Genomic DNA, 15,322 nt, shown 5'->3' with positions numbered 1-15,322 from the left:
ACTGGCTAGGGCAGTGGTTGGCAAACTGCGGCTCGCGAGCCACATGCGGCTCTTTGGCCCCTTGAGTGTGGCTCTTCCACAAAATACCACGTGCGGGCGCGCATGTACAGTGTGATTGAAACTTCGTGGCCCATGCGCAGAAGTCGGTATTTTGTGGAAGAGACACACTCAAGGGGCCAAAGAGCCGCATGTGGCTTGCGAGCCGCAGTTTGCCGACCACTGGGCTAGGGTATTGGTCCTCTTTTTTAAAAAAAATATATTTTTTGATTTTTTTACAGAGAGGAAGGGAAAGAGATAGAAAGTTAGAAACATCAATGAAAGAGAAACATCGATCAGCTGCCTCCTGCACACCCCCTACTGGGGATGTGCCCGCAACCAAGGTACATGCCCTTGACCGGAATCGAACCTGGGACCCTTGAGTCCGCAGGTCGACGCTCCATCTACTGAGCCAAACTGGTCAGGGCTATCGGTCCTCTTTTTAACAATCTTAGGTTTCACAAGGGGTCTGAGGGCAGCCATGATGCAAGTAGAAGATAGGTGCCCAATTCAGTTATTTTTTTTATATGATATTTAAAAAATGATGTTACATATGCTAATAATTTGTAATATGAGAACCTCAAGAAGAGTCAGAAAAGGAAGATCTGGAATGAGTTGCATTCCCAAGGAAGAGAACAATACATCTTGAACTACTGAAAATGGGGAAGACTTTTCACTACAGTTCTTTAACTTCAGTTGCAACTTGGAAGAGGTAGCATCTTTTGGGATTAGTATTCTGTACCTTTTTCAGTTGTTTGTCTGCATTTTCTTTTCTCCTTCCTTCCAGTTGACACACATATGGTTTGGAGGGAGTAGAGGTGGGAGAAGGAAGAGTTAATTTTTCATGCTTTTAAATCTGCTAATATTATTTAACTGATTTCACCTAGAGGAAAACTTATTTTTTAGAATATTCAATACATGGTATGTTGCATGCATTATGTATTCATTTAAAGCAGGGGTGGGGAACCTTATTTCTGCCAAGGGCCATTTGGATATTTATAACATCATTCATGGGCCATACAAAATTATCAAGTTAAAAATTAGCTGCTATATTTGGTCATACATTTAATTAACTCATCCCAATGCCTTGGCAGGGCCAAACCAAATGATTTTGAGGGCCTTATATGGCCCACGGACTAGATGTTTTCCACCCCTGATTTAAAGAATTATAGTAGTATGAATTTATGAATGATATGGATAGCATATTATTTCCAGCCTAAAATTGCTCTCTTCATTTTTGGACATAGTAATTACCTGCTAGAGCAATATTTTTCTGGCATGTTATAAGCCATGAGAATGGTTTGGAATGGATCTGAATGAAAGGTTTTTGGTGCAACTCAATTTTATTCTTTCTTTCCTTAGAGTGTTGGTGGAGTAGTTTGCTCTTGAGAGAGGAGAGGAAAAAAGCTGCTTTGTGAAAACAGTAATTCCATAGAGACTGGTGGTATTAGAAATATTTTATTTTGGGGGTTTAGAAAGTCAGAAGACCTAAGCATTAATGTGCTCTCTCCCCATGTATTAATGAATTTAAAATATGTTGCTGAGCCCTGACCGGTGTGGTTTAGTGGTTAGAAGTTAGCCTGTGCACCGAGGATCATGGGTTCGATTTCCCATCAAGGGCATGTACCTGGGTTGCAGGTTGGAGTGTGTGCAGGAGGCAACCAGTCGATGTTTCTCTCCTCACTTCCTCCTCCCTCCCATCCAGTCTCCCTAAAAATCAATGGAAAAAATATTCTCCAGTGAGGACTAACAACAAAAAATAATAATAAAATAAAACATATGTTGCTGATTTAATGTTGAGTTTGTGTATTGACTTCTGGTTTGGGCTTCTTTAAGCTGTATGTATATATTGAATCAAGTTAGTTTGTTAAAAAATATTTAATTCTGTTCTTTCAACTGACATACAATATTTTGAAAATATTATTTTGAAAAGACAGCTATTATTTTGAAAGTAACAGATGTATTTAATATTTTTGTGATTGTACAGATGTTACTGGCAAAAAAATCTTTGGATCATAAAAAGCGTTTGTCAAATGTGTATTTTTAGTTTGGTCTAAAAATGTACCATCTATATTATTGGTTAGTGTAATTAACAAAAGTAGTTCAGATAAAAGAGTCTAAGTCTGAAATGATAAAGCTTCTGTTCTTAAGACAGTGCTTTATTTACACTAAGCATCAGGAAAAAAACAGCTGGAAATACCATTTGAAAGAATTCTTATGTTAGTTATGGACTCTTTCAAGAACTACCAGCTTCTGCAATGACTATGCCTCTTAGAGTCTTAAAAATTTCAGAGCTGGGAAGAGACAAGACAAAGTTTTATCTGGTCTTCTTTAAATATAAACATGAATGGAAAAGGATTTTTTCTTCCCTTGAGCTTTTGCATTAAAATTTTCATTTTCCATGGTATTTACTACATGTATGAAATTCATTGTTAAAGGATTTTTTTATTTTTAAATAGGCAAAATCACTATTTTCATACAAACATGAAATGAACACATGTAAAAAATATTACTAAACTGATTAATTATTGCGAGAACCAGTAAGAAATTAAAAGTAGTTCAAAGGAAAATACAAAGTACCATTCATATTTAGGATCAAGAATGCTGAAATGTATTTACAGGTTGACACAAAACTGGCTTTTTCCACTTGACATGTGGGAAATCATTCCTCCTTTCACTGGACAGAATCTGTTTGCTTATGTATAGACAAGAATCCTTTGCATTGCTCTCAGTTATCTACAACTTAACATTTCTAAAATAGCTCAAAGATCATAAAGGATACAAACCCTGTGGAATCAGATAACTAGGAAGGGTGCACATTACATAATGCCAATAAAAAAATATAGATATGTTTATTGACTTCTGAGAGGAAGAGAAAGAGAGAGAGAGGGAGATTGAGAGAGAGAGAGAGATAGCAATGATGAGAGAGAATTATTGATCGGCTACCTCTTGCATGCCCCACACTGGGGATTGAGCCCTCAATCCGGGCATATGCCCTGACTGGGAATTGAACCATGACTTTCAGGTTCATAGGTCAACGCTCAAGCACTGTCACGCTAGCCGGGCCACAGTGTCAGTTTTTTCACTGAAGATGCCAGTGATCTTTTTGGTTCATTTCAAAGTCTTTTACAGTTTTCTCCATCATAAAAGGGCAAAATAAATGGGTCTGTATTCTGGTTTTTGACAGCAAGGCGAATGTCTGTTAGTCTTAGGGCAGCAGTTCTCAACCTGTGGGTCGCGACCCCTTTGGCGGTCGAACGACCCTTTCACAGGGGTCGCCTAAGATCATCCTGCATATCAGATATTTACATTATGATTCATAACAGTAGCAACATTACCGTTATGAAGTAGCAACGAAAATAATTTTATGGTTGGGTCACAACATGAGGAACTGTATTTAAAGGGCCAGAAGGTTGAGAGCCACTGGTCTTAGGGTCTTACTGTTATTCCTTGTAAATAAAATAAGTTGTTTTTTTTTTTAAATGATATAATGAACTTTAATATATCCATCAAATAGATTTAACAGTTTGTTAAAACAATTTCTTTATTGGCTTTTTGCTGTTGTTGCAGCAGTTTAAATTCCAGACAACACAATATTTCACCCCTAGATAGTACAGTAGGCACCCCCCAAAAACGGGGCATTTTTTAATATTACTACTAGAAGCCCTGTGCACGAAATTTATGCCCAGGGAGGGGGGGGTCCCCTCAGCCCAGCCTGCACCCTCTCCAATCTGGGACATCCCTCTCACAATCCAGGACCGCTGGCTCCTAACTGCTCACTTTCCTGCCAGCCTGATCACCCTAACCGCCTCTGCCTGCCGATCTGATCGCCCCCAACTAACCCCCCCCCCCCCCCGCCAGCCTGGTCACCCCTCCCTGCCCCCCTCTGCCTGCCTGGTTGCCCCCAACTGCCCCACCCTGCTGGCCTGGTCGCCCCTAACTGCCCCACCCTGCTGGCCTGGTCGCCCCACGCAGCCTGCTGTTCAGTTGTTTGGTCGTCTGCCGGGGTCCAACCCCAGCAGGTCCAGGGGTCCCCAAAGGTGTTGACGGAGTCAGCGAAGAAGGAATGACACGGAGACAGCGTTCAGTTGATCAGCAGCCTAGCCAGGATCTCTAGCCAGGATCTCCAGCCAAGTTCTGGTCAGGATCTCCAGCGAAGTTCTGTTCAGGATCTCCAGCGAAGTTCTGGTTAGGATCTCCAGCCAGGTTCTGTGTCCATGTTCTGTTGATAGGTTCTGTCTCTAGGTTCTGTCCAGGTTCTCCAGCTAGGTTCTGTCACCATGTTCTAGTCAGGTTCTCTTGCCATGTTCTATCCAGATTCTGTAGCCAGGTTCTGTCTCTAGGTTCTTCAGCCAGGTTCTCGCTAGGTTCTATCTCTAGGTTCTGTGGCCAGTTTCTGTCCAGGATCTTTTGCCATGTTCTCTCCAGTGAAGTTCTTCTGTCTCTAGGTTCTGTGTAGGTTCTGTGCCTAGGTTCTGTCTAAAATAAGTTTTTAAAACAAAAGAAAATCAAGTTATTCTTAAGTGGATGTTTTCTGGTATTTAATCAGCATTAGAACACTTCCTCAGATTAGTGTTTGAAGTTTGGACAGATAGTTAAACTGTAGCTTCAAATGGTTAGGTAGTAAGTTCTGTAAGACTACTCAGGGCCTACTATTTTATAGGTATTTAAATAGTTAAAAATAGTAATAATAATTTGAAGGGAGGTGAAATTCTTCTGCCCAATTTTAGTCCTTAAAAATACATGTGCCCAGCCAGCGTGGCTCAGTGGTTGAGCATTGACTATGAACCAGGAGGTCATGGTTCGATTCCCGGTCAGGGCATATGCCCAGGTTTCAAGTTCAATCCCCCGTAGTGGGCATGCAGGAGGCAGCCAATCAATGATTCTCATCATTGATGTCGCTCTCTCTCTCTTTCTCTCTCTCTCTCTCTCTCGCCCTTCCTCTCTGAAATCAATGAAAAAAAATTTTTTTTTAAAGTACATATTAATTTGTTACAACTTTAGCAACTTCCCCATGAAAATACTTTTTACCTGGGTAGTTGAACGTAGGGGGGAGAGGTCACAGAGTTGGCATTATCTACTCCAAATTCGTACTAATTTTAACTGGACCTTTGTTGCTTCATGATAAGTTTATTTCCCTTGTATTTCTTCCCTTGCATATCTCTGATTTTGAAACGCCAGTGTGGTATAGTGGAAAGAATAACCTAACATGTGCCAGGCAGTATTACATTCTCTATACACAAATTTCATATAATTGTTTAATGTTTATTATTCATTTTATTGGAGAATTTGAGATTATAAAAATTTCCCAAGAGCAAATAACTAAGTGGTAAGGTGGTGATTCAAACCCAGATGTACGAGACTAAATTTCAGTAGTTTTCAAGCCCTCAAGCCTTCTTGCTTTCTCTCCTGTTTCCATTATCAAAACAATTGCAGTCATTTGGTATGACCTCTTCTATCTCTGTATTTTTTACCGTTTTGCTTGTTTCAAAAGTATGTTTCTTTAATCTTGCAAGGTTGTTGTGAGGATTATATAAGATAATGTGTAGGAAATTGCTTAGTACATTATCTGACATATATTAGGTATTAAATAAAGATTAATTGAGCCCGGCCCATGTGGCTCAGTGAGTAGAGCATCAGCCTGCGGACTGAAGGGTCCTAGTCAAGGGCACATGCCTGGGTTGTGGGCTCAATCCTCAATGTGGTGCATGCAGGAGGCATGATTCTCTCTCATCATTGATGTTTCTATCTCTCTCCTCTTCTCTGAAATCAATAAAAATAACATTTTTTAAAAAGATTAATTGAACCTGAATATAAGGTTAAGTTTATCTTTGATTACCTTTCTATCTTTTCCTTTTCAGTTATTTTCTCTTTCTACAAGTATTATCTTTCTCTGTAGTACGTTTGATCTTTCCTTCTCTCTCTTTTTAAAAATAGTTTATTGATTTTTAGAGATGAAGTGAGAAGGAGAGAGTGAGAAATATCTATGTGAGAGTGCAACATTGATCGGCTACTTCCTCCATGCTCCCCACCAGGGATTGAGCCCGAAACCAGGGCATGTGCCCTTGACAGGGAAACGAACTGGCAACCTCCTGGTGCACAGGATTAGACTCAACCTGACACTAAGTGTAAATAGGCAAAATCACTATTTTCATACAAACATGAAATGAACACATGTAAAAAGTATTACATGCTTCAAACCAGACAGGGCTTTCTTTTACTGTTTTGAAAGAGTGTTCCCGATTTTGGGGTAAAACTTACCTTTTAATTTTGCCATGCTAGAACTCTGGCTGATATCCTATTTCTTTCATTTTTTTATTGCCAAACTTCTCAATTGAGTAGTTAAGGGGTTTGGCCTCCACTTTTTCATCGCCTGCTCTTATAGTAAACTCCTGCATTCTGGTATACTATAATTCTCCCCTGAATCTGAAACAGCAGCACTCTCCCACTCAATCCTCCCATAAGGCTTAGAATCTAGTAGGCATTCAATAAATATTAGTTGAATAATGAATGAAATAGAAGCTTTAAAAGACTATCACTGAGCCCTAGCTTGTTTGGCTCAGTAAATAGAGAATCAGCCTGTGGACTGAAGGGTTCCAAGTTCGATTCTGGTCAAGGGCACATACCAGGGTTGCAGGCTCAATCCCCAGTGGGGGCGTGCTGGAGGCAGCCAATCAATGATCCTCATCATTGATGTTTCCGTCTTTCTCTCCCTCTCCCTCTCTGAAATCAATATATATATATTAGTATATTTTAAAAAAGACTGTCACTGAGAGCTATCTAATACTTTCAATCATGGATTTAAAGAAATCTGATAAGAGCCCTGGCTGGGTGGCTCAATTGGTTGAAGCATTGTCCCATACACCAAAAGGTTGCGAGTTCGATTCTCAGTTAGGGCGCATACCTAGATTGCAGGTTTGATCCTGGTTGGGGTACCTACAGGAGGCAACTGATCGATGTTTCTCTCTTTCTCTCTTTCTCTCTCTCTCTCTGAAATCAATAAAAACACACTCTTTGGTGAAGATTAAAATAAAAACAGAAACAAAACAAAACTTAAAAAAGAAAAGAAGAGCCCTGACTGGTTTGGCTCAGTGGTTGGAGTGTCAGACCTGGAACTGAAGGGTTACGGGTTCAATTTCCGGTCAAGGGCACATATCTGGGTTGCAGGTTCCCCAGCCCCGGTAGGGGCAAGGGCTGGAGGCAACCAATCTATGTGTCTCTCTCACCTCCATGTCCCCTTCCCTCCCTCCCTCCTTCCCTTCCTTTCACTCTCTCTGAAATCAATGGAAAAAACATCCTTGGGTAAGGATTTAAAAAGAAAAGAAAAGAAGAAATCTGATAAGAAACTACTATACCTAAATTCAATCTAACTGGATGCTTTTGTATAATGTGAGTTTTGTTGTTTTTTTGGTTTTTTTTGGTGTTTTCTTTTGAGAAGCCCATGGTTTGTACCAGATTCTGGAAAGAAATTTAATATATGTTCTTTTAGAGAAAGTTTTAACTCTCTCAAGGAAAATTTTTTAGCAAAAGCATCTTTTCTATTTTTCCTATCAAGAGAACTCAGACCATTCTTTTCCCAGTTCAGGGATACTCAGACTTTGGTTCTTGAACCCCATGTAGGCCTTTCAGCAGCTGTCTTTTTCTAAGACCTCCATTGTTTTAATCAGATTATGCCACAATAGGGTAATAACCATGCTGCCTTTGGTTAATGATAACTAAAAAGGTAGATTCTTTTAAAAACAGCAGTTCCAGCTTTGATCAATTGATTTCTCTTTAGTCATTTTAACAAGTAGACTTGTTAACAGTTAATATTTTTGCTTTAGCTGTCTAGTAGATAGTATTAATTTGCCAAAAGTTGTTACAAGTTTTCTTTGATATAGTAGAAGTCTTTTTACCTATTGCTATTCTATCTTATATAGCTTATTGTTAATTGAAAAAGTTGGTTAAAGCAGGAGATTAAAATGATACATACACACCATAAGCATTTTATTTCAGTTTGAAACAAATAAATATACATTTATTCACCAACCTTATGATGTATTAAGTATACGCCTGCTGATTAGAGTTCTTCATCTTTTTGGCATTAATTACATCCTGTGATTCATTGCTTGAAACTTCCAATTACAGTTTTTCTAAGTGGAGTGAGAGCTCTTAGTTACTTGAAACAATGAGTATAGGCTCCTCCTGGATTTTTTAATTTGCCCTAGGCTTATTTATGTGTCTTAACACACTTAAATTGAGGACAGTTTATTCATTTATTTTTAATTGAATTTATTGGGGTGAAGTTGGTTAATAAAATTATACAGATTTCAGGTATACAATTCTATAATACATCATCTGTATATTGTATTGTGTGTCTACCACCCCAAGGACAGTTTTTCAAATTATTTCTATTTAGTCTTCTAGAGCCTTCAACTTAGTTTTCAAAGAAAGAGCAACTTTTTTACACTCATAGTTTATTAATACACTTAGGATTTCAGTATAATTATGTAATTATAATTATGGGCACAACTGGCATTGAGTAGTTTTGAGAACAAGTACACTGATCCAAGAGTAGTGTAGTGGGAGCAGAAATGCCCCCATACCAGTGTTGCCTGTTAGCTACCAGTGTTCAGTCAGGGGTATGGGCAGTGCATGGTAAAGGGAATGGAGAATATCAGGTAAACTGTCACATTAAGAGGTAAAAGGATGTCTAGCTTATTTGGTAAACATTTTTTTAAAAATATATTTTATTGATTTTTTACAGAGAGGAAGGGAGAGGGATAGAAAGTTAGAAACATCAATGAGAGAGAAACATCTATCAGCTGCCTCCTGCACACCCCCTACTGGGGATTTGCCTGTAACCAAGGTACATGCCCTTGACCGGATTCGAACCTGGGACCCTTCAGTCCGCAGGCCGACGCTCTATTCACTGAGCCAAACCGGTTAGGGCTGGTAAACTTTTTAATGTAATATACACAAAATGAAATGCAGACTGCTTAAGGGAACCATTTGATACATTTTGACACAGTGAACACACCCATAATAACCATTATTTAGGTCATGGTTATAAGACATTACTAGTATCCTAGAAGCCTCCCTTGTGCCCTCACCCAGTTTCTCTCTCACCACTATTCTGACCTCTATTACTATAGATTAGTTTTGCTAGTTCATGACTTTCATATAAATGGAATCATACAACATGTACTCTTTTACACCTGACGTTTTCCACTTAGCATCGTTTTTGAAAGTCATCCGTGTTATATTGGTAGCTTGTTCTTTTTCATTGTGGCATAATATTCTATTCTGCGAATATGCCACAATTTGTTTATCCATTCTGTCATTCATAGATGTTTAGCTTTGTTTCTAGTTTTGGACTCTTACAAATAATGCTGCTATAAACATTCTTGTACATTACCTTGATACACATATACATACATTTTTGTTGAGCATATACTTTGGAGTGGGACATCAGGATCATAGGATATGCTTATGTTCCACTAGCAATATGTGAGAATCAGTTACTCCACATTCACCAATGGCACTTAAAAAAAACTTTATTATGTACTTATTTATTTTGTCATTTTGTTTATGTTGTATACTTGTTTTTTAAAAATATTATGTAGAATATTTATGAAATCACCATCTAACCTAAGCAGTTTAATATTGAATATTGACAATATCTTACATATTCTCCTAATGTCCCCTTGGCTTTCAAGGTAAGTGCTATTCTAAATTTATTTTTTATTCTTTTCATTGCCTTCTCAAATAATAGTTTTATTTGAAACTATTTATCAGATACATATGTGTGTCTAAATAATATATTGTCTAATGTTAGTTGTATTTGAATTATGTCTCCTTTTTTCCCCCCATAGTCGTATTTGAATTTTTAAAGTTTTTTAAAATTAAATTTTATTGATTTTTTACAGAGAGGAAGGGAGAGGGATAGAGAGTTAGAAACATCGATGAGAGAGAAACATCGATCAGCTGCCTCTTGCACACCTCCTACTGGGGATGTGCCCGAAACCAAGGTACAGGCCCTTGACCCGAATCAAACCTAGGACCCTTCAGTCTGCAGGCTGAGGCTCTATCCACTGAGCCAAACCGGTTAGGGCTGTATTTGAATTTTTAAAAAAGATATGCTGTATGTAACCTGGAAATTGATTTTTCTTTCTTTTTTAATGCTTAACATTATATTGCTAAAATTTATCCATATTGTTACATATAGTTGTAGTTGACTCACTTTCTCTGCAATATATCATTTAGTACAGGGGTCCTCAAACTACGGCCCGCGGGCCACATGCAAATACAAATATTGTATTTGTTTCCGTTTTGTTTTTTTACTTCAAAATAAGATACGTGCAGTGTGCATAGGAATTTGTTCATAGTTTTTTTTTAAACTATAGTCCGGCCCTCGAACGGTCTGAGGGACAGTGAACTGGCCCCCTGTTTATTTATTTATTTTTTTATTGCTTAAAGTATTACAAAGAGTATTACATATGTCTCCTTTTTTTTCCCCCCCCGCCCTTGACAATCCCCTGCTGGCCCCCTGTTTAAAAAGCTTGAGGACCCCTGATTTAGTGAATACATCACAACTTACTAATTTTCCTGTCAATAACATTTGGATTGTTTCCATTTCTTACTATTATGAAGTCTACATGTTTTTGCATGTACCATGAGGAAGAATTTCTCTTTGTACTTAGGAATGTAATTTCTGGGTCATAGGATTGTAAATGTTTTACTTTACAAAAGAATGCCTATATTCCAAAGAGGTTGTACCAGTTTATACTCCTGCCAGCAGTAGATCAGAGATGAAATCATGTTCATTATGAGAGAATTTAAAATTACAACCTCAATTACTTTTAGAGATATAGGGCTATTTAAATTTTCTATTTTTGTGTGTATCTGTTCAGTAACTGGCATTTTTTAAGAAATTTATTCTCTAAATTTTTGATTGTATTTACATACTGTTGTCTCTATTATATTTTTGTCCATAAAATCTATTCTGATTCTTTTATTTAGAAGATCACTAATTCATATTTTACATAAGCTCACTCAACTTTAATATATTTTTATTGATTTCAGAGAGGAAGGGAGAGGGAGAGAGAAATAGAAACATCAATGATGAGAGAGAACCATTGATCGACTGCCTCCTGTATGCCCTCCACTAGGGATCAAGCCCGCAGCCAGGCATATGCCCTTGACTGGAATCAAACCCAGGACCCTTCAGTCCACAGGCTTGTATCCACTGAGGCAAACCAGCCAGGGCTATACTGATTCTTTTTTAAAAAAAACTGAATATTGTTTTTGGTTTTTTTCCTTGATCAGTATTTCTAGGGATATTTTTGCTGGGCTGACAAGTAAATTTTTTCTTTCATAGTTTTAAAATCTTAATGCATTACAAATTTTAAAAATTTTGGTAAAATACATGTAATATAAAATTGACCATTTAAACCAGTGGTTCTCAACCTTCCTAATGCCGCGACCCTTTAATACAGTTCCTTATGTTGTGGTGACCCCCAATTTCATTGTTACAAATTAAACATAATTAAAGCATAGTGATTAACCACAAAAACAATATGTAATTATATATGTGTTTTCTGATGGTCTTAGGCGACCCCTGTGAACGGGTCGTTCAACCCCCAAAGGGTTAGCGACCCACAGGTTGAGAACCGCTGATTTAAACCATTTTATTTTATTTTTTATGCTTGGTGTAATCTTTTTTAAAAAAATCTTGCCTGGTGTAGCTCAGTGGTTGAACATTAACCTATGAACTAGGAGGTCATGATTCAATTCCCAATTGGGGCACATGCCTGGGTTATGGGCTTGATCCCCAGTGTGGGGCTAATCAGTGATTCTCTCTCATCATTGATGTTTCCATCTCTCTCTGCCTCTCCCTTCCTCTCTGAAATCAATAAAAATATATTTTAAAAAATAAAATAAAATTCCTTTGTGTGCTTCCCATTCACCCCCAGCCCCAAGTTTTTTGCAATTGTATTTGAGCTGGGAAACCTGAGGAGAGATTAGAAATAGGAAATTCTAGAGGAAGAAAAAAGACCCTTGATTTGGACAGGAAGAGCAGGTAGCAAGAAAGATCTTAGGGAGTGATGAGATAATAGTTTGTAAAGCAGAGATGGGGATAATATTTTTGAGATAGATACAAAATATAAGATGTCTAAGAGAACATGCTTCCTGAAATAAGAAGATGGTTTGATTCTAAGATTAAAGTTTCTAAAAGAGCAAAACATTGCTTTTTATAGCCATACTAGAGGCCCAGTGCAAGAAATTCGTGCACAGGTAGGGTCCCTAGCAGCTGCTGGCTGCCGGCCAGGGCCTCCCTTCCCTGGCTGCCGGCTGCCAGCTGGAGCCTTCCTTCATTCCACACCACCCCCTGGTGGTCAGAGTATGTTATTGTGAGCGATCGAACTCCCAGTTGGTCAAACTCCCGAGGGGACACTTTGCATGTTTGGCTTTTATATATATAGATTTTTTAGAGTACTTTTCTTCTAATCACTAGTTTTGTTTAGAAAAAATGCAAAACAAAACCTGTGGATATCTTTCAGAAATTTTGTACAAATAGCTATTACTATAACTGTAATTATGTGTATTTTTCCTCCCTCTAGAATCATCCTGGAGAGACATGAATGTCTGCAATGATATTTCCTGATAAGAAGATAATAGAAAGAAAGGAGATCACCAGTTAGCAGAATTTCAAATAACCAGGATTTTGTACTTAACACCTCCAACTACAGACTTCTCTTGCCTACCTTTAAATCAGAGATAACTACAATCAGAACCCAGACAAGGCAAAAGAATACTTTACTTCTGTATCTTTTGAGATAAAAGAAACTGCAATGTCCAGGAAACAAAACCAGAAGGGTAAGAATATATATGGGCATAAATTGTTAAAAGCATAGTTGTGGAGTAATGATCAACATTTATATCTGTATTTTTAAAAAGCATTCTCTTAATGTGTTTTGAATGGTTATACTTTCCCTCACCCTGTACAGTACTACTGTTAGTTACAACTTTTTATCATGACAGAAATTAATTTTAGAAGAGTACAGAACATTCATAACTTTATCTGTTACCTCATTAACTAAGTATCTGTAGATATTACTTTACAGCTTTGTGTATTACTACTTTTGGAATTCATATAACACTTGCTTTTCTTATCTTAGAAACCTAATAAATTGGAATATACTTGCAGGATGGCCAAATGCCTCTTGAAAATGTACTTTTTGGAGAGTGAACATATGTTAGGGGGGATGTTAGGAGATAATATACTGCAGAATATTCTGTATCCTTTGAGTTGATTTTTCATTGGAGATAGGAAATGAAGCAAGAGAAAATGTTTCTAGATTTTGATTCCTTCTTTAGCTTTCCTTCTGGGATCATTACTCTAGTTTCTTGTCAAAAGTAAAATATAAGGTCCAGAGAGTCAAGAAATAATCAAGAATAATTATAAGGAGGGAAGGACAACAGGACTGTATAAAATCACTTTTCCATTTCCTAGAATAGCTGCAAAAAGGTTAAGGGACAGATTTAACAATAGCACTAGAACTGTTATACACAACTGGAATATATTTATTAAGGGAATGACGATAGCTATTCTGGCTCCTCTCCCCCTCATTCAATTTAATTTTCAATTTAATGTTCTTTAATAGAAAACAAAGCTGTAGATACTACAGATCTCACATGTTAAATATGAAAAAAAATGCTTTTAAACTTAATTCTGACATTGTAGTTACTACTAAAAACCTCATTATAAGAAAAATATATCAAAGCTCCTTTTGGTCTTGAGACTGTTGTTTCATTGTATAGTAAATCAATATAAAGACAACCTGGGCTCTAAGGAACAGTTAGATTACTAAAGAAGCTAAACTGTTCTATGGAATGCGATTTATCAACTGAAAAGTTTTTATAACCCTTTTGTTTCTTTTTTAAACTTTAATTTCATCATAATTCAGTTTGCTTTTCCCCCAGTTATGCTTGAAACACTGATATCTGTTTTCCTCCTGCAAATGAGAAACATTATAGTAAAAATAGGATTCCAAACTTTAAAATAAAATAATTTATTCTAAAAGGTTAGCATTTAATTTTTCCTAAAGAGTTAACTTTAGCAGATTGCTCTGACCTCTAAAAACCTAGTCTTTGTTTATTTCATGTCTGTGTTTTGCTAGAGTTATAAAAATGTCTTGATTACTGTAGCTTTATAGTATTCTTGAAGTCAGGTAGCATCACTTCTTCAACATCGTTCTCCTTCAATATTGTGTTAGCTGTTCTGGATCTTTTGTCTTTCCATATTAACTTGAGACCAGTTTGTCAATATCCACAAAATAAATTACTGGGGATTTTGATTGGGATTGCTTTTAATATATATTAAATATACTAGAGGCCCGATGCATGGATTTGTGCAAACAGGGGGGTCCCTCGGCCTGGCCTGCAGGGATCATCGGGCCAAAATGGGCTCTCCGACATCCCCTGAGGAGTCCCAGGTTGCTAGAGGGCGGTTCTCCGGTGATGCTCCCTGGAATCCAGCTCCCTCTTCTCTGGCTCCAGGTGTGTCACCACAGCTCAGCAGCTCCTGCGTTGAGCATTTGCCCCCTGGTGGTCATTGTGCATCATAGCTACTGATCCAACGGTCAGACGGTCGCTTAGGCTTTTAGATAGATTGTGTGTGTGTGTGTGTGTGTGTGTGTGTGTGTGTGTGTGTGTGTGTATGTGTGTATAATTTCAGAGAGAAGGAAGAGAGAAACATCAGTGATGAGGGAGAATCATTGATTGGCTGTTTCCTGCATGCCCCCTACTGGGGATCAAGCCCATAACCAGGGCATTTGCCCTGACCAGGAATCAAACAGTGAGCTCCTAATTCATAGGTCAATGCTCAGCCATGAACCACACCAGCTGGGTTTAGGATTGCTTTTAATCTACATACCAAGTTGGCAAGAACTGACATCTTGACAATATTGAGTCTTCCTATCCACAAACATAGACTGTCTTTCTATTTATTTAGTTCTTTTCTTTCTTTAGAGTTTTGTAGTTTTCCTTGTATAGGTCTTATGCATACTTTCTTAGATTTATACCCAAGTATTTTTGGGGTGTTAAAGTAAATGGTATTGTGTTTTTTATTTTAAACTAGAGGCCCTGTGCATGAAAATTCACACACTTGGGTGTGTCCCTCAGCCCAGCCTGCGCCCTCTCGCAGTCCGGGAGCCCTCAGTGGATGTCTGACTGACAGCTTAGGCCCGCTCCCTGGAGGGGAGGCGACCTGGCAGGCTCATCAGGGGACGGAGCCAGTTGGTGA

The 15,322-nt window shown here is 38.0% G+C and overlaps 1 protein-coding gene across 6 annotated transcripts in view; it reads left to right on the top strand.

Annotated features, from left to right (window-relative positions):
- SPATS2 (spermatogenesis associated serine rich 2) overlaps positions 1 to 15,322 on the top strand; it is a 124,069-nt gene that overhangs the window by 35,669 nt on the left and 73,078 nt on the right. For 5 of the 6 annotated variants that reach the window (XM_036300068.1, XM_036300071.1, XM_036300066.1 and 2 more), the window contains one exon: positions 12,639 to 12,894. In XM_036300068.1, coding sequence (XP_036155961.1) covers positions 12,870 to 12,894 — 25 coding nt within the window. In that variant the 5' untranslated portion in view covers positions 12,639 to 12,869. Of the gene's footprint in view, positions 1 to 12,638; positions 12,895 to 15,157; positions 15,319 to 15,322 lie in introns of all 6 variants that reach the window. The other variant, XM_036300070.1, reaches the window with a different exon arrangement.

This window comes from Myotis myotis, unplaced genomic scaffold (assembly GCF_014108235.1).
Source record: "Myotis myotis isolate mMyoMyo1 unplaced genomic scaffold, mMyoMyo1.p scaffold_m19_p_3, whole genome shotgun sequence".
Taxonomy (NCBI): domain Eukaryota; kingdom Metazoa; phylum Chordata; class Mammalia; order Chiroptera; family Vespertilionidae; genus Myotis; species Myotis myotis.
Note: the sequence above shows the minus strand (reverse complement) of the source record. Positions and strands in the feature narration are given on the sequence as shown.